The sequence below is a fragment of the Microcaecilia unicolor genome, chromosome 4 (assembly GCF_901765095.1).
Source record: "Microcaecilia unicolor chromosome 4, aMicUni1.1, whole genome shotgun sequence".
NCBI classification, from domain to species: domain Eukaryota; kingdom Metazoa; phylum Chordata; class Amphibia; order Gymnophiona; family Siphonopidae; genus Microcaecilia; species Microcaecilia unicolor.
This window is the reverse complement of record NC_044034.1, coordinates 14,042,798-14,062,643: the sequence shown is the minus strand read 5'-3', so window position 1 is coordinate 14,062,643 and position 19,846 is coordinate 14,042,798. Positions and strand designations below refer to the sequence as shown.

General features: G+C 44.0%; 1 protein-coding gene across 2 annotated transcripts in view; it reads right to left on the bottom strand.

Annotated features, from left to right (window-relative positions):
• Positions 1–4,406: 4,406 nt before the first annotated feature.
• Positions 4,407–19,846, bottom strand: part of LOC115467819 (interleukin-1 receptor type 2-like) — a 29,283-nt gene continuing 13,843 nt past the window's right edge. The window contains exons 5-7 of one of the 2 annotated variants that reach the window (XR_003941761.1): positions 19,388–19,557; positions 16,780–16,975; positions 4,407–4,420 (exon numbers count right to left, since the gene is read on the bottom strand). Coding sequence is in view for 1 of the 2 variants with exons in the window: in XM_030199306.1 (XP_030055166.1) it covers positions 16,932–16,975; positions 19,388–19,557 (214 nt within the window). In the remaining variant the exon portion in view is untranslated. Of the gene's footprint in view, positions 4,421–16,629; positions 16,976–19,387; positions 19,558–19,846 lie in introns of those variants that run through there. The other variant, XM_030199306.1, reaches the window with a different exon arrangement.

Below are 19,846 nucleotides of genomic sequence, written 5' to 3'. Positions count from 1 at the left end.
TGATTTTTTAAGTGACTTTTTCAGGGCTAGCTTGTCAGATCTAGGAATATTTTGGTACAGGAAAAAAAATCAAATTGTGTTTTATTTTATTCATGCTGCTCCCCCAAGCAGACAGTTTGCTTTCAGGGCTTCTGTTCTGGAACCTTACAATGACTACGCATGACACAAATTTCCATGCACGCTGTTGGGTGCGTGTTTCTGAGCATGTTCAGGAATTCCTCAGTCATTTTGTCTGGGTTACAGCTTGAAGGTGATTCTTCTTTCAAAGCATTTTTTAACAAAATTTGCCACAGAGAGAAAGCTTGTTTCTTATTTTGCCTTTCCCTGCCAATGAATTCCCTCAGTACTCCTAATGTATATTTTTTCCTCCTCTTTCATTTTCTTTCAAAGATTCCATCTTAAGTAGAGGAGTGTGGTAGCCGTGTTAGTCCACTCTTAAGGTTATCAATAGAAATCAAACAAAATAAAACATGGAAAAGAAAATAAGATGATACCTTTTTTATTGGACATAACTTAATACATTTCTTGATTAGCTTTCGAAGGTTGCCCTTCTTCGTCAGATCGTTAATCATAATTATTTCCGATCTGACGAAGAAGGGCAACCTTCGAAAGCTAATCAAGAAATGTATTAAGTTATGTCCAATAAAAAAGGTATCATCTTATTTTCTTTTCCATGTTTTATTTTGTTTGATTTCTATTGATAACCTTTCAAAGATTGAATTCATCTTGGCTGAGAAATCTGATTGCAGTGGCAGACAGTCAGTGGCTTCAGTAGATGCACATGTACAGTGAAACCTCGGTTTTCGTCAATAATTCGTCCAAAAATTATTGACGAAAACCGAGGCAACAAGCAATTTTTCTTCTAAATTCTTTTAAATGAATAAAAAAGACTTAATGTGTAGAATAGATGAATATTTAACATGGCATTTACCTTTCTGAAGACTCTTCTTGATGTATGGAAGATGGAGAAAGAGGAGCAGATACTGTATTATTGTTTGAAAGGGAATTTTTTCATCAAACAGCAGGCAATTTGAGGCAGTAGTGTGATCCCACAACCAGTGTTGGCAAAACGACGCCCTAGAAGAACGACACGTGAGAACGCAAAATTAGCAGCATCGGCACGCCGACGAATTCCGAGGTGACCAACGAAAACCGAGACAAAATGTTTGCCAAAAAAATCGACAAAAAACGAAACTGACGAAATCCGAAGTCAATGAAAACCGAGGTTTCACTGTAGTTGAAATTTGTCACATGCCTTGGACCAGACTGTGATGATAGAAATTGTCCTTATTGTGTTCAGATGTCGGGGGTGGGGGTCATTTCTTTGACAAGGAATCTACAATAAGAGGGTAAGCGGGTGCTTATTTAGAGCCTATTCTATAAAGAACGGTAGATAAGCCAGAATTTATGTAAATTATAGAATTCTATCATTTACTGGTGTATTTGCATGTTTTACCCACTGGCAAAGTATGTGCTATCAAAACACACTATGTACTTTTTTTGCCAGCTGGTATTGTATAAGAGGTCATTTATGCATGTAAGTGGCTAGAATAACTATCATTTATGCACCTTCATGCCACCTAAAACCAGGGAGCTTCTTACAGAATTACGGCTTTAGAGCTTGGTGCTTCAAGACCTACAAGACAGTGTAAATTAGAGATGAGAGGGGGGCTGTTCAGTGGACAGAAGGCCTGGAGCCTTTCAACTGTTGAGAAGGGCGGAGGCCACCCTATGCCAAGGAGTGAATCCTCAGAGGAGGAGTTGAAAGCATCTTCTGTTATTATTTCCTATGGTTCCTCAAGAAAAGGAGATAATCCTACCGTGCGGAAGCCTTTGTACAGGGATTCTCACTGAAAAGTTGGAGCAAACTCTTCATTTCACACTGTGGCTTGGTGCTGACACCAGATATTAATATAGAGAAGTTCTGGCATTTCATCAAGAATTTGATTTAATGTTGTAATCTGCTTTGCACAGCCAGTGAGGCTCTAAATGTGGAATATACCTTTTTTTAATTAAATTACTTTTGTGATATGCTGATCCTAACATAGATTAAAGAGCCAGTGAGCCTCTCATTTCTAATTCTCTTCTCCCAATTTTTCTTTTCTTGAAATTCCTTTAAGTTGAGATGATTGTAATTTTGTTGTATAACGTAATTCCTAATTTTTCCTGGCTTATTTTATTTTTATTGGGTATTCTGTTTTGAAAAATAAATTAATAAAAAAAACAGTGAGCCTAGCACTGGAGCTTCTCTAGGGCCAGGCCCACTGCTTCAAGCAGAGTTTTCAAATCGGAGATCCCTACACAGCTTATTTTTATTTATTTTATTTATTTTTGTTACATTTTGTACCCCGCGCTTTCCCACTCATGGCAGGCTCAATGCGGCTTACATGGGGCAATGGGTTAAGTGATTTGCCCAGAGTCACAAGGAGCTGCCTGTGCCTGAAGTGGGAATCGAACTCAGTTCCCAAGGACCAAAGTCCACCACCCTAACCACTAGGCCACTCCTCCACTGTTGCTATTATTTGAGATTCTACATGGAATGTTGCTATTCCACTAGCAACATTCCATGTAGAAGTTGGCCCTTGCAAATCACCAATGTGGCCGCGCAGGCTTCTGCTTCTGTGAGTCTGACGTCCTGCACGTACGTGCAGGATGTCAGACTCACAGAAACAGAAGCCTGCGCAGCCTTCATGGAATGTTGCTAGTGGAATAGCACACTGAGCCCGCAAATAGGTGGGAAAAATGTGGGATACAAATGCAAATAAATAAACATTCCATGTAGAATCTCCAATAGTATCTATTTTATTTTTGTTACATTTGTACCCTGCGCTTTCCCACTCATGGCAGGCTCAATGCGGCTTACATGGGACAATGGAGGGTTAAATGACTTGCCCAAAGTCACAAGGAGCTGCCTTGTGCCTGAAGTGGGAATCGAACTCAGTTCCCCAGGACCAAAGTCCACCACCCTAACCACTAGGCCACTCCTCCATACCTTGACTCCTTCAGTGGTGTAAATATGGTTTCCTTTTATCAATTATCAAGATATGAGTGGAGGAGTGGCCTAGTGGTTAAGGTGGTGGACTTTGGTCCTGGGGAACTGGGGAACTGAGGAACTGAGTTCGATTCCCACTTCAGGCACAGGCAGCTCCTTGTGACTTTGGGCAAGTCACTTAACCCTCCATTGCCCCATGTAAGCCGCATTGAGCCTGCCATGAGTGGGAAAGCGCGAGGAAGTGAGTTTGATTCCCGGCACAGGCAGCTCCTTGTGACTCTGGGCAAGTCACTTAACCCTCCATTGCCCGCCGCATTGAGCCTGCCATGAGTGGAAAAGCGTGGGGTACAAATGTAACAAAAAAAAAAAAATCTAGGAGACTCCTTAACTCAGCTCAAGATCAAGGAAAGATCCTCCACCCATATATTGATTCCCTAACTTAAACAGTATGAATGTTGAGTATGCATTAATGGCATCTCTTGAACTCTATTGACGATATCCTAATAGCTTCTAGAAAGCAAACCACAAGCAAGTCTTAGCACTTTGAATGGAAAATGTTCTACATGTGGTGCGTTCAGGGAAATGTTTATCCTCTTACCTGTTCACTGAATCACCTTCTTGCTTCCACTTCTCATTGTCTGGTCTAAGTTCTTCCTTAGAAATAGTTCATATTAATACAATAATAGAAAGCATACTTTATACTTTATAATATTTAATCTTTATATTATTTTTTCCTTTAGTGTCCAGTTCATGAAAAGGTTATGGCATAAAGAATCCCCAGTCCATTAAAAACCATATGATATATGATCTAAAATACTAATTTATACCAATGTCCTGATGGAATTAATTGAATTTGAGTATTATAAAGCTATTTTTATTCTCTGTATATCTGGTATCTTTACAGTTATGTTGACTCCTAATCCAGATTTTCATTGAAACATGGCCATGTCTGATTGTTCTTTTGGTTTTTAATGGACTTTTGCTTTAAATAAAGTTTTTAATCAAGAACTTTTTATCTGGTGCTATTCAACCCCCCCTTCACCCATAGATAATCGCCAGTTAAAAAGCCATTAGTTTAATGGGATTGTAGTATAGTTCTAAATTAACTCATGAACCTTTTGAACCCACGGAATCAGCAGAGCTGAAATAACTTAGAAGGTTCTTTTCATAGTGGCCATAACCTGAGCTTGAAAAGTGAGATAACATGCACTCAATTCATATTTGCCACATCTGCAATTCTTTTACAATATTCTTTTATTCTCATGGCCTCATGACACAAGGGTTGAATAAGTCGTACATTCACTGGAGTAGGGTGTAGCTGTATCCGGGGTCCACATAACTTCCATGTTCTTTGATTCTAACAGGTTGGGGTTAACTGGTGGTGGTTTGTTTTTTAGTGGGTGGGTTAATGAATTGCATACTGCAAAACTATACTGTAGCAAGATTTCAAATAATCTGGTGAACACGTATCATGTAAGTTCTGTGGCAAAATCTTTTGCCCTTATGTAGAGCTGTAGCACAATCATCCATTCATCCTTCACAACACATTATTATCTAGACTACAATGCCTTGCAAAAATCTTTGCAACCTTGTATATTTTAAATATTTTGCTGTCATCCATTATCCTTTCCTTAATGTTTTTAGTCTCATGCATTAATCCAATGGTCTCTGTTTCTCAAACCTTAGACAAACACTATTTGCTTTTGTCTCACCTAGAATGTAAACTGCACTGAACCCTGGAAAGGGATAGCGGTATACAAGAATTGAATTTGGGTTTGCTATGATAAAGGTTGTACAGATATATGCAATTACTTTTCATAAGTACATAAGTACATAAGTAGTGCCATACTGGGAAAGACCAAAGGTCCATCTAGCCCAGCATCCTGTCACCGACAGTGGCCAATCCAGGTCAAGGGCACCTGGCACGCTCCCTAAACGTAAAAACATTCCAGACAAGTTATACCTAAAAATGCGGAATTTTTCCAAGTCCATTTAATAGCGGTCTATGGACTTGTCCTTTAGGAATCTATCTAACCCCTTTTTAAACTCCGTCAAGCTAACCGCCCGTACCACGTTCTCCGGCAACGAATTCCAGAGTCTAATTACACGTTGGGTGAAGAAACATTTTCTCCGATTCGTTTTAAATTTACCACACTGTAGCTTCAACTCATGCCCTCTAGTCCTAGTATTTTTGGATAGCGTGAACAGTCGCTTCACATCCACCCGATCCATTCCACTCATTATTTTATACACTTCTATCATATCTCCCCTCAGCCGTCTCTTCTCCAAGCTGAAAAGCCCTAGCCTTCTCAGCCTCTCTTCATAGGAAAGTCGTCCCATCCCCACTATCATTTTCGTCGCCCTTCGCTGTACCTTTTCCAATTCTACTATATCTTTTTTGAGATACGGAGACCAGTACTGAACACAATACTCCAGGTGCGGTCGCACCATGGAGCGATACAACGGCATTATAACAGCCGCACACCTGGACTCCATACCCTTCCTAATAACACCCAACATTCTATTCGCTTTCCTAGCCGCAGCAGCACACTGAGCAGAAGGTTTCAGCGTATCATCGACGACGACACCCAGATCCCTTTCTTGATCCGTAACTCCTAACGTGGAACCTTGCAAGACGTAGCTATAATTCGGGTTCCTCTTACCCACATGCATCACTTTGCACTTGTCAACACTGAACTTCATCTGCCACTTGCACGCCCATTCTCCCAGTCTCGCATGGTCCTCCTGTAATCGTTCACATTCCTCCTGCGACTTGACGACCCTGAATAATTTTGTGTCATCGGCGAATTTAATTACCTCACTAGTTATTCCCATCTCTAGGTCATTTATAAATACATTAAAAAGCAACGGACCCAGCACAGACCCCTGCGGGACCCCACTAACTACCCTCCTCCACTGAGAATACTGGCCACGCAATCCTACTCTCTGCTTCCTATCTTTCAACCAGTTCTTAATCCATAATAGTACCCTACCTCCGATTCCATGACTCTGCAATTTCTTCAGGAGTCTTTCGTGCGGCACTTTGTCAAACGCCTTCTGAAAATCCAGATATACAATATCAACCGGCTCCCCATTGTCCACATGTTTGCTTACCCCCTCAAAAAAATGCATTAGATTGGTGAGGCAAGACTTCCCTTCACTAAATCCGTGCTGACTTTGTCTCATCAGTCCATGTTTTTGTATATGCTCTGCAATTTTATTCTTAATAATAGCCTCCACCATCTTGCCCGGCACCGACGTCAGACTCACCGGTTTATAATTTCCCGGATCTCCTCTGGAACCCTTCTTAAAAATCGGAGTAACATTGGCTACCCTCCAGTCTTCCGGTATTACACTCGATTTTAGGGACAGATTGCATATTTCTAACAGTAGCTCCGCAAGTTCATTTTTTAGTTCTATTAATACTCTGGGATGAATACCATCAGGTCCCGGTGATTTACTACTCTTCAGCTTGCTGAACTGACCCATTACATCCTCCAAGGTTACAGAGAATTTGTTTAGTTTCTCCGACTCCCCCGCTTCAAATATTCTTTCCGGCACCGGTGTCCCCCCAAATCCTCCTCGGTGAAGACCGAAGCAAAGAATTCATTTAATTTCTTGTTATTAATGTTTGAAAGTGTACAGCCCTACTTAGCTGACTCACTGGCAGGAAGTCACTGCACAGCAGGAGGTGGGTTGGGCTCTGGATAGAGGGGCAGAGACCACTTGCTTGTACATTCCATGTGCTGCTGGACCTGAACCAAGTTACTGCTAAGTCAATTCAGATGATTTTATGCTAACTTCTCAACTTTTTGCCTAGAGGTTTAGATACCAGATATTTTCTTTAATTTAAGGCTTATTTAATTTATTGCTTATTGCTTAATTAATTTGTCCTGTGAACCCTCTTTCCTTTCCTGCCTAGCTCTGATAGAGGATAGGCTTGTAAAACTGCACTGTGGTATAAAGGTGCATTTTACATTGTTGAAACTTATGGGGAATATTTAGATCTAGTTACAAAAGGAAAGTTATATTCCAGGGGAATTTGAAAGTTTAATCTCTGATACTGCACTTAGCTGACTCACTGGATCACCTTAAAAAGAGATAATAGAACCTCTGTCCATTTGGGTGTTGTCTACAGACCTCCGACACAATTGGAAGAATTAGATAAAGACCTGATCGCAGATATTCAAAAGTTGGGAATGAAGAGAGAGGTGCTGTTGCTGGGAGATTTCAATCTGCCAGATGTAGATTGGAAGGTTCCATCTGCAGAATCAGAAAGAAGTAGAGAGATCGTGGATACTTTTCAAAGTGCTCTGCTCAGACAAATGGTGACGGAACCCACGCGGGAGGGAGCGATGCTGGATCTGGTGCTCACAAATGGGGATAGCGTGTCAAATGTCCGAGTGGGCTCCCACCTCGGCAGCAGTGACCATCAAATGGTTTGGTTTGATATGACGGCTGAAGTGGAGGGTGGCCACTCAAAACTCAAAGTCCTGGACTTCAAGTGTGCTGACTTTAGTAAAATGGGGGAATACCTAAGGAAGGTGCTGATGGGCTGGGAGGACATACGAGAAGTGGAAGGACAGTGGTCCAGGCTGAAAGAAGCTATAAATAAGGCCACAAACCTTTATGTAAGGAAAGTAAATAAAAGCAAGAGAAAAAGGAAACTGATATGGTTCTCCAAGCAAGTGGCTGAGAAAATAAAGGCTAAAGAGTTGGCGTTCCAGATATACAGAAAAACTCAAGAAGAGGAACACGGGGATGAATACCAGATGAAACTGAAAGAAGTCGAGAGAGATATGTCTGGCGAAAGTGCAAGCGGAAGAACAAATGGCTAGAAATGTAAGGGGGGGGGGGGGGGGACAAAAATTTCTTCAGGTATATTAGTGAAAGGAGAATGACTAAAAAGGGAATTATGAGACTAAAAGATACTGCGAACCGCTATGTGGATAATGATGAAGAAAAAGCAAATTTGCTAAATAGATACTTTTGTTCTGTTTTCACAGAAGAAAATCCTGGAGAAGGACCGCAATTGGCAAAAGTACAAATGAGAATGGAGTGGATATAGCACCGTTCACGGAAGAGAGTGTGTATGAACAATTTCAGAATCTAAAGGTGGACAAAGCCATGGGACCAGACGGGATCCACCCCAGGATATTGAGGGAGCTCAGAGAGAGGTTCTGGCAGGTCCTCTTAAAGATTTGTTTAATAAATCCTTGCAGACGGGAGAGGTTCTGAGGGATTGGAGAACGGCGGATGTGGTCCCTCTTCATAAAAGTGGCGATAGGGAAGAAGCTGGAAACTACAGGCCGGTAAGCCTCACCTCGGTTATTGGAAAAGTAATGGAAGTGATGCTGAAGGAAAGGATAGTGAATTTCCTGGAAACCAATAAATTGCAAGATCCGAGACAACATGGTTTTACCAAAGGGAAATTGTGCCAAACGAATCTCATTGAGTTCTTTGATTGGGTGACCGGAGAACTGAATCAGGGACGAGCTATAGACGTAATCTACTTAGATTTCAGCAAAGCTTTTGACACGGTTCCCCACAGGAGGCTCTTAAATAAACTGGATGGGCTGAAGATAGGACCCGAAGTGGTGAACTGGATTAGGAACTGGTTGACGGACAGATGCCAGAGGGTGGTGGTTAATGGAATTCGCTCGGAGGAGGGAAAGGTGAGTAGTGGAGTGCCTCAGGGATCGGTGCTGGGCCCGATTCTGTTCAATATATTTGTGAGTGACATTGCCGAAGGGTTAGAAGGTAAAGTTTGCCTATTTGCAGATGATACAAAGATCTGTAACAGAGTGGACACCCGGGAGGGAGTGGAAAACATGAAAAAGGATCTGAGGAAGCTAGAAGAATGGTCTAAGATTTGGCAATTAAAATTCAATGCGACGAAATGCAAAGTGATGCATTTAGGGAGTAGAAATCCACGGGAGACGTATGTGTTAGGCGGTGAGAGTCTGAGAGGTACCAACGGGGAGAGGGATCTTGGGGTGATAGTATCTGAGGATCTGAAGACGACGAAACAGTGTGACAAGGCGGTGGCCATAACTAGAAGGTTGTTAGGCTGTATAGAGAGAGGTGTGACCAGCAGAAGAAGAGAGGTTTTAATGCCCCTGTATAAGTCGTTGGTGAGGCCCCACCTGGAGTATTATGTCCAGTTTTGGAGGCCGTATCTTGCTAAGGATGTAAAAAGTGTGTTGTTACTACAGTGGATTGTTGATCTGTTATTCATCACAGATTATTCCTTGGGGTGACAGTCTACAGGATAGATGAGATGACGATGTATAGATGATCAATGGCTTTGGCATGTCATCACCTCAAAGGATCTTATACAAAAAATTGATGGGCAAAAACAAACATCAATGGAAATCGCAACTTAGAAATCATTAGATTTCCCAATAATGGGAGAAAAGCCCTGTGCTGGCCACATGCGATCTTTTCTCCTATGATTATTGGGTTCTAATAATTTCTAAACTGTGATTTTCACTTTTGTTTTTGCTTATTGCCTCAAAGGATCCCACACCTGTGAAGATATCACAGCTATGTTATAATCAATCCATTCTTAATTCCACCCCCAGGATAAAATCACAAAAAAAAACTACTGACAATGGCTCCAATTTCTGCAACTCTTTTCAACAATTTTTCAAATCACTACAATGTGCTGATCAAATTACATCAAATGATAGTGAATCAGTGGAACACGATGTCACAAAACACCTAGCCACCCACGTGGCGTACCCTGCAGCCACATAGGGTCTATCCCCAGCACAGCTCAGGTCTGCCTGCTCTTGCCACTTGTGCTCTACACTAGCACCCTTCTCCCACTGACTGGGTCACAACTGCCTTTGGGCTAGTCTCCCACTCTCAAATTATCCCCAGTGATTTCTAGGTTACTGGGGCCACACTCCCAGTGGTCCCACAGTTCCCAGAAAGCACTCACAGATCCAACACACAAATCACCAAAATTCTTTTATCAGTCCAGATAGCAGTCAACAAACTAAACACGTTTATTGTCACTGGAACAATGAACAAAAAATGTGCAGTCAGCAAGCAAAAACAGATAACTGAAATATGGATCAATTATAATACCAACTAAACATCTATATACTCTCTAAACAGTACCTGGGAAGGTCAGGACATATATAATTCACCAAGCCTCAGCCAGCATCTGCTGGGTAATTTCAGTCAGAGCCCAGAACAGTCAAGTTAACTGTCTAATTGCAGAACAAGGCATCAACATCACGAATTCAGTCTGCAAACAGATGTTGCTGAGTTTCATCATTCAGAAATCTTGTTTATCGAAGAATCAATGTTGCTCAGTCATCTAGATTACTGCAACACACTCTACGCTGGCTGTAAAGAGCAAATAAGAAACTACAGACAGCCCAGAACACTGCAGCTAGACTCATATTCGGCAAAACAAAATATGAAAATGCTAAGCCCCTATGAGAAAAACTACGCTGGCTCCCACTTAAAGAACGCATCACGTTCAAAATTTGCTCCCTAGTTCACAAAATCATTCATGGAGATGCACCAGCCTACATGTCAGACCTGATAGACTTACCACCCAGGAATGCCAAAAGATCATCCTGAACATTCCTTGATCTACACTTCCTCAACCGCAAAGGTCTAAAATACAAATTAATGCACGCGTCCAACTTTACCTACTTAAGCACACAGCTTTGGAACGCAGTGCCGAGCAACTTAAAAATGATGTACGAACTAATGAACTTCCGCAAACAACTGAAGACCCATCTCTTTAACAAGGCTTACCATAAAGATTAACCAATGTGAATACACATAACTCCACATATAGTAAGAACTGTCTAATATCTGCTTGCTATACTACTATCATGTTGCCAAAGATTTTCTGTAACACTAAGAGGCATATTTTCAAAGCACTTAGCCTCCCAAAGTTCCATAGAAACCTATGGAACTTAGCCTCCCAAAGTGCTTTGAAAATATGCCTCTAAGTGTCTATTTTCTATTATATTTCCACTATTCATGATATATTGTAAGCCACATAGAGCCTGCAAGGAGGTGGGGAAAATGTGGGATACAAATGCAATAAATAAATAAATATGTCTCTGTAATGAAACCCTTGATGCAAGCTTTGGACATTCTTCAATGTGAAACTAAAGCATTCATGACCTATCTTATGACCACTCTAATTTTATTGACTGAGAAACTACAAGCATTTGAGAAAAACACACTTCAGACTTGTCAGCCTTAGTAAGAGGATTATTAAGTGGTATACAGAAGTGTTTTGAAGAGCAGTTCATGGATGAGGAACTTAAAGCAGTATGTAATTAAACTCTGGAATTTGTTGCCAGAGAAAGGCGATTAGCTTAGCAGGGTTTAAAAAAAGGTTTGGTTGGCTGAACTTGGGGAAAATCCACGGCTTATTTCTGGGATAAGCAGCATAAAATGTTTTGTACTTTTTTAGGATCGTGCCAGGTATTTGTGACCTAGATTGGCCACTGTTGGAAACAGGATGCTGGGCTTGATGGACCTTTGGTCATTCCCAGTTTGGCAATACTTATGTACTTATATACTTATTATATCCAAAGTTCAAGATTGCATGGATCAAGGACCTTAGACAGAAATTGCTAGGAATGGATTTGCTGTTGGAAAAACCCCAAGCCAAGAATGCCATCATAGTTGCCACACCTGCTTAGACTGGGTTGGACATGGATGATGATTTCTTCACTTTCAACACTGCATACACCAACACCACAAGTGGCAAAACTATTTTGTCTGCCTACATGAACAGTGTGTAAAGCCCTTGGCCTGAGCGCTCATGGATTTGGGGCCTGACCCAGTTGGAGCCTCTCGAGGGCAGTCTCCATCGGTCCCTTATTGGCTTGGTGGAAAGAAGCGTTTGTGGGTTGGATTACTCTCTTCTCACAGGAAACCCAAAATCAAGTCCGAAGCATATTGTGGAAAACATGGTGGGTAGCCACTTATATTCTTTGTGGTCCAATAAACACACTGGCGTTGGCAGTTTATAAAAACTTAAACTGTTTATTCTTCAACTCTACAAAAGCAGGAACATCAAAGTGTATCAACTGTCCAACATTTAAGGCAAGTCTTTTAAATCTACAATCCTTCTGGTATTCCTTAGAGGAAATCCTTTATTCTCCTCCCTTGAATTTATGTACAGGTGTTTTCTACCAGGGTAATGTATACTTTACAGATTCCTGACCATGCCTATCCAAAAGGTTATGCTCCTCTCAGTTTCATAGGTCCAGAGCCTCTGTGGCCTGACCTCCCTCCATGGTGACTTGCACATTGGTCCCACCCTGGTCATGGAATGGGCACTCCCTAGCTCTGAACCCCCACTCCTGGGCTAGGTCTATACCCACCTGTAGCTCTCCTACTCCACAGTTGCTGCTTTGCTGAGTCTTGACTCCTCTTTACAACCAGTGGTCACTTTCTCCTATTCCCCTCTACTCCTCCAGGTCAGTGGCAGGGGACCATCAGGCAACTAAAGACCCCCCCCCCCCCCCAAGAGGCCAAACACTTCTCTTTATCTCCTTCCAATCTCCTCCACCATCACACTCTTCAGTCTCAGGGCACTAGTTCTCTGTATTTTATTTCAAATTACTCCCTTTGGGTTGGGCTACCTCCCACCCAGGGACCTCCCAGTCATTCTCCTCAGTGACTGTCTGTAGGGACTTACTCTCCTAGTAATCCCCAACCTACCAGGAGGTAACAAGTGTAAATTCTGTGGCAGACCTTGTTGGATATCCTGCTTTCAAAGCAGGGGTGCAGCCAGACACCCAATTTTGTGTGGGCCTGGGCCCAAGATGGGTGGGCAGAAGAACCCCACCCAGTCCTACAGGTGATTTGGTGTCTCCTCTCGCCTGCATGCCATATGGTCTCAAACATCCCCCCTCTCCCACATACCTTTTAAATAGCAGATTTTCACTGGCAGTGAGAAGCAACTAATACACACTGGTCATGTTGGTCCTGCAGCCTTCCCACTGCTGCAACTTCCTGTTTCCGCATAGGCGGGAATATGTCAGAGGGAAGGCTATGGGGCCGATGTGAGCAGTATGTATCAGTCGCTGCTTGCTGCAGGTGAAGATCTGCTATTTACAAGGTATGCAGGAGGGACAGTTGTTGGGAGTTTTCAGCTAGTGGGGCTTCGGAATCCCTGCCAACCACATCATAGATGTGCTGCTACTGGGTAGGCCTGAACCCAAAGTGGGTGGCACCCTTGGCTATGCCACTGTTTCAAAGACATCTTTTATGAACTAAACACTACGTTTACCAGCCAGTGCGGCATGTTTAGTGTTGTTGGACAGTTTAGTCCAAACTGAGATAAAATGATTACTGTTGGGCATTAACTCAGCATTTGATTAAATTCAAATAAGGAGGACTAAAATAATTACGGCGAGAGTCTGATAGGTACGGACGGGGAGAGAGATCTTGGGGTGATAGTATCTGAGGATTTGAAGGCGACGAAACAGTGTGACAAGGCGGTGGCTGTATCTAGAAGGTTGTTGGGCTGTATAGAGAGAGGTGTGACTAGCAGAAGAAAGGCAGTGTTGATGCCCCTGTATAAGTTGTTGGTGAGGCCCCATCTGGAGTATTGTGTTCAGTTTTGGAGGCCGTATCTTGCTAAGGATGTAAAAAGAATTGAAGCGGTGCAAAGAAAAGCTACGAGAATGGTATGGGATTTGCGTTACAAGACGTACGAAGAGAGATTTGGTGACCTGAACATGTATACCCTGGAGGAAAGGAGAAACAGGGTGATATGATACAGACGTTCAAATATTTGAAAGGTATTCATCCACAAATGAACCTTTTCCGGAGATACGAAGGCGGTAGAACGAGAGGACATGAAATGAGATTGAAGGGGGGCAGACTCAAGAAAAATGTCAGGAAGTACTTTTTCATGGAGAGAGTGGTGGATGCTTGTAATGCCCTCCCGCGGGAGGTGGTGGAGATGAAAACGGTAACGGAATTCAAACATGCATGGGATAAACATAAAGGAATCCTGTTCAGAAGAAATGGATCCTCAGGAGCTTAGCCGAGATTGGATAACAGAGCCGGTAGTGGGAGGCGGGGCTGGTGGTTGGAAAGTGAGGATAGTGCTGGGCAGACTTATATGGTCTGTGCCAGAGCCGATGGTGGGAGGTGGGGATACTGCTGGGCAGACTTGTACGGTCTGTGCCCTGAAAAAGACAGGTACAAATCAAGGTAAGGTATACACAAAAAGTGGCACATTTCTTGGGCAGACTGGATGGACCGTGCAGGTCTTTTTCAGCCGTCATATGTGTCCAACTTGTTGAGAATACTTTTTAATTTGTAATAAAAAAAAGTAGTTTTAAGAGGCTGTACTTTATTACTTTTACGTGAGTACTTTTACTTTTTACTTAAGTACTTTAAAAAAAAGTAATGACCCCCATCCCTGCATATTATTTATTTTTGTTGTTGTACCCCGCACTTTCCCATTCATGGCAGGCTCAATGCGGCTTACATGGGGCAATGGAGGGTTAAGTGACTTGCCCAGAGTCACAAGGAGCTGCCTGTGCCTGAAGTGGGAATCAGACTCAGTTCCTCAGGACCAAAGTCCACCACCCTAACCACTAGGCCACTCCTCCACTGTTGCTACTATTTGAGATTCTACATGGAATGTTGCTATTCCACTAGCAACAATCCATGTAGAAGTCGGCCCTTGCAGATCACCAATGTGGCCATGCAGGCTTCTGCTTCTGTGAGTCTGACGTCAGACTCACAGAAACAGAAGCCTGCGCAGCCTTCTACATGGAACATTGCTAGTGGAATAGCAACATTCCATGTAGAATCTCCAATAGTATCTATTTTATTTTTGTTACATTTGTACCCTACGCTTTCCCACTCATGGCAGGCTCAATGCGGCTTACATGGGGCAATGGAGGGTTAAGTGACTTGCCCAGAGTCACAAAGAGCTGCCTCTGCCTGAAGTGGGAATCAAACTCAGATTCCCAGGACCAAAGTCCACCACCCTAACCACTAGGCCACTCCTCGTCCCCATACACTTTATGACAAACCCACTGACCATTTTAGTAGCCGCCCTCTGGACTGATTCTATCCTGTTTATGTAAAATGTTACATTTTGATCCTGCTTTTGGGGACAGTGATCAGATGGACTGGCCAGCTTCTATTCTCACTTCCTTCACTTTTGCCCTACTCCTCTTTGTATATCTCCTATCTTTTTTGTTATTCGATTGCAAAATCACTTTGCTGGTATATCAAGACTGGAACTAAACATAACTGTTTCCCTTTCCTGCCCTCCCCAGGTGCTCAGCAGCTCCCCAACCCTGCCCCACCTCTTCCTGGAGCAGGACTAAAGTTGCAATTAGACACAGCAGTCTCTTTAACACAGCCCCATGCTCAAGTGCTGTAATGTTACCCTTCTCTTCACAATGGACTGTGGGGGGAGAGGGGGAGTGGGTTTGTGTTCAATGATCTGGCACAAAATCTGATTGCAGCTAGTTTGGGTCTGGAAAGGGCAGGGCAGAACCAGACCACTGCTTGCCACCCCACCCCCTCCCCACTTGTGCCGCCGCTCCTGCCCGCTTGCACCTTTAACTTTTTGTCTTTGCCTTCAAGGAGGGGGGGGGGGGGCACACCTGGTGCCTGGAAGCCGCTTCCTGCATGCCTGCTCTCATGGTCTGTCCTCTCCTCTCCATGTCGGGAGTCAGGATCCGGATGATTGCATTCATGCAATATCATGTTAATGCATTTTTTTGTTACATTTGTACCTCGCGCTTTCCCACTCATAGCGGGTTCAACGCGGCTTACATATTATATACAGGTACTTATTTGTACTTGGGGCAATGGAGGGTTAAGTGACTTACCCAGAGTCACAAGGAGCTGCCCGTGCCTGCAGTGGGAATCGAACCCAGTTTCCCCCAGGACCAAAGTCCACTACACTAAACACTAGGCCACTCCTCCACTCCATCTGGGCCCTGGGTAGCATGCAGGAGCAGGGGAGGACAGAGCTGGAAGTAGGCAGTAAGAAGCAGCTGGCTGGGCCTGGGCAATTTTGCCCCCTCCCCCTGTACCCATCTCTCGAGGGCCCTGGTCGAGGGAAGAGGAGAAGAGATGCTGTGCTGCTACCTGGGGGGTGATGCCTAGTCTACCTACCTGCAGGGCTTGTCTTGTGGAGCTGATAGCTAAGTGCTCTCAGCTATCATCTAAGCAACACAATCCTTCACTCTGCAACCTATGCTGTGTTCTTGTACAAGAAAGTACCTCCCTTGGTTTTGAATTAAAATAAATGAATAGCACAGTGTGTTTTTCTGCTGTTTAATCATTTAAACTTGGTGCTGAGTAACTGTTGTGTCTAGAGTAGGTTATGATACCATTCTGGGAGAATACTGCCTCATCTTCTGTTATGGCCGAGCCCACTGTTTTGTACTTTGGGGGGGGGGGGGGGGAAGGGAGATGGTTAGTGAGTACACTTAGCGGAGGCTAACATAATTCAAAATCATGTCTCCATGTTACTTGCCGAGCTTTATTGGTAATTTTTATTTGCATTGGATTCTCTCACATTCTTTAGGTTTCCACCATGTTCTTGCTCTAGGGCTGTTGCCACTTCTCCTCCCCCCCCCCCCCCCCCCCCCACGTCACCAGCAGCAATACTGTGACACCTACACAGGACCTCCTATCTGCCATCACGTGGCCAGTAAGGCAAAGACGGCAGCAGCAGCTCCTGTTTGTGCCCAGTTCATTACTTTATTTTCTCTTGTTAAATATAAAAGTGAAATACTCTTAAAACCAACAACAAAAAAAATACACCCACCCACATCATGTACAAAAGTAGGCCATTTCTGAGCTATAATGATGAAAATCAGGCCGTTGCTGTTGCTTGAAGCTGTGCCTGGAGTGTGTCCAGCTGTTGGAGACCTGGAAGCCAAGAGCCTGGGTTGGAGGTTGTTCACGGTGTGGGGTGTTTCTCAGCTGTGTCAGGTGCCACTTTACCTGCAGGCCACAAGTACATCTTTTAGTGCCTAACTCCTTTGCTGCTATGGTTAAACCTCCCCCCCCCCCCCCTCCTGTGTATTTTATCATAAGAATGGGGTGGGGGAAGGTTTTACTATCGTTACTGCTTGGAAGGATGGGTCATGATAGCAGGACCCCAAGAGCAAAGTCAGGAATTATTTATTTTTTGGTCACAGAAAGAGTGAAGAACCACCTTCCTGGAGCTAGAAACTGAAACTGTACAGAATTTAAGAGGGCACAGACAGAAGAGACCAGGTCCCAAGTACCTGACAGAATCCCAAAGAGTAGTAAGATTCCATGCAACCACTCCCAGAGCAAGCGGTGGCTTCCCCCATGTCTTATCTCAATAGCAGACTATGGACTTTTCCTCCAAGAACTTATCCAAACCTTTTAAAACCCAGATACACTAATCACTGTTACTATATCCTCCAGCAAAGAGTTCCAGAGCTTAACTCTTTGTTGAGCGAAAAATATTTCCTCCTATTTGTTTTAAAAGTGGTTTACAATTGTATAAAATTATAAAACATAGAGAAGATAAAGAACTACAATTAAACAGGAAAGACCTATAAAATCATTCCAAGATCCAAACAAAAACAAAGGGTAAACATAATTAGACCTAAAACAAACAGACATACCATACCAGTGCATCTAAACTCCCACCCCCCCCCCCCCCAAAAAAAAAAAAAAATCCTGGAGGGGCCACAAGCCAGATGGTTTTCAGAATCTCCCTAATCAGTGGCGTTCCTAGGGGCGCTGACACCCGGGGCGGTCGCCAATGCGCCACGCCCCCTGGGTGCAGCGCCCTCCCCCCCGGTGCAGCGCGAACCCCCTCGTCACCCCCCACCCCAGCGAAAGAACCCCCCCCGGGTGCACGCCGCTGGGGGGGGGGGTGCAACGCGCCGGTCAGCTTCGTTGTTTCCATGCTCCCTCTGCCCCAGAACAGGAAGTAACCTGTTCCGGGGCAGAGGGAGCATGGAAACAACAAAGCTGACCGGCGCACGGCACCCCCCCCAGCGGCGTGCACCCAGGGCGGGCCGCACCCACCGCCCCCCCCCCCCTTAGTACGCCACTGTCCCTAATCACTAGGCATGATGTATATGTGCAAACAATGGATGCAGTGAATATAAATATTCAGTAGAGATATCCTGAGAACTGGACTGGTTTGCTGCCTCCAGGACTGCAGTTTGGCAGCTGCTGAGAGATCAGCCAGGTAGGTGCTGCAGATCAATAGTGAAAGGTTATCATTTGGAAAGGCTATAGAGATCCAGGAGGCCAGATATTCAGGCAATGGCCATGCTAATATTAGCAGGTAATATTAGTGCTTTGTAATTAGACATGGAGTCTTCCAAAATTACATAGTAACCTATGGAACTTTGTAAATCTAAGTGATTGGGGATGAGCTAAAAAGGGGGATCTTACAAGCTCATCTACCCTGGAGATTACAGAGGAGGAGGATTGTTACATGCTAAAGAGGTCATGGAGCATGGACAGGATGACTCAAACAGACTGGATGAGTGACTTCTCTATTTGCATCTCCCAGATAGCGACTCATTGATATAGGCGTATTCACTGGTGTGCTGGAGCAGGCTCTCACAGGCTCGCAAGAGCCGGTTGTTAAGTTTTTAGGAGCCGGTTGTTAAAGTAGGGTCCTCCATGGCTACTTTAACAACTGGCTTCCAAAATGTGGGCTTGGGTCCCCTGCTGAATTATCTTTTACTTTGCTGGTGGGGATGCTGAGCCCTGCCAGCCAAGTAAATAGACTACTGCTGCTCCCCGCTCTTTGTTTCCAGCTCTGAGCAGCAGGTTGGGACTTCTCGAGCATGTGAGAGAAGTTCCAGCATGCTGCTCAGAGCAAGACGTTGGGAGTAGTGGCAGTCCATTTATTGGCTGCCAGCAAAGGTATGCCTAGCGTGCCCGCACGAAGTGAGGGAGGGGAGAGAGGCAAATGTTGCTCCCCAACCCCACCCCCGGCCACCCCTGGCCCTTCCAACTGCAGAGTTGGCTACGTCCGGAGAAAGAGCCTGTTGTTAAAAATTTACCAGCACACCCCTGGGCGTATTTCTCCCAGACAGGCATGTTCGAGTAAACTTCCCTGCTCAGCTTTGTTGTTAGGTTCCTGTGATCACTATTGTTTCTACACCTCATCTGCCATCCCCATTTCCAAATATTCTTTCTCCCACCACCACAGTTCTCCTTCTACCTTTGTCCTTTTGCACTGCTTCCCCAGTTCTCTCCTCATTTCCTCTTCATCCTGCTTCTTTGTTTCTCCCTCTTCCTTCTTCAACCCCCTCATCAAAAGTAGACTCTCTTTCCTCCACATTCTCTTCCCCCCCCCCCACCCCAAACCCACCACCCCCACCACACCACACACTGATTTGTTACTGAACTAACTTTTATCATCTTTGGTGCTTGGAGGTATTTTTCTGAGTCTGATTTCCTTCTTGTCAAAGCCAGATGGATCCTGGACCACACAGATAAAGGTGAGATCATAGTCTGTCTCTTTAACGCTTTTGAAATGCAGAGCTCTTTGGAGAATAATAATCTTGTCTGACTTAGGTTTTCTGAGGAGAGGAAAAAAAAGAGAAAATCAAATGTAAGTCTATTTGCTGGTGACTGTAGCTGCATAAATTTTCCATTCTCTAATCTGATTTCTCCAGTCAGTTTGTTCTGTCTCTGCTAATATGGCTATTGGTGTACTATAGATATTCCTCATACCCTAGGTTGACTGAAACCTACCTGTAATTGCACAGACAAGCCACCAGGTGGTGGCAGCTCCTCATGTACTAACTAGCTTATTGCCTTGATGTTACTACATCCTTGGACTTAAGCTACTGCAAAAGGAACTACTGG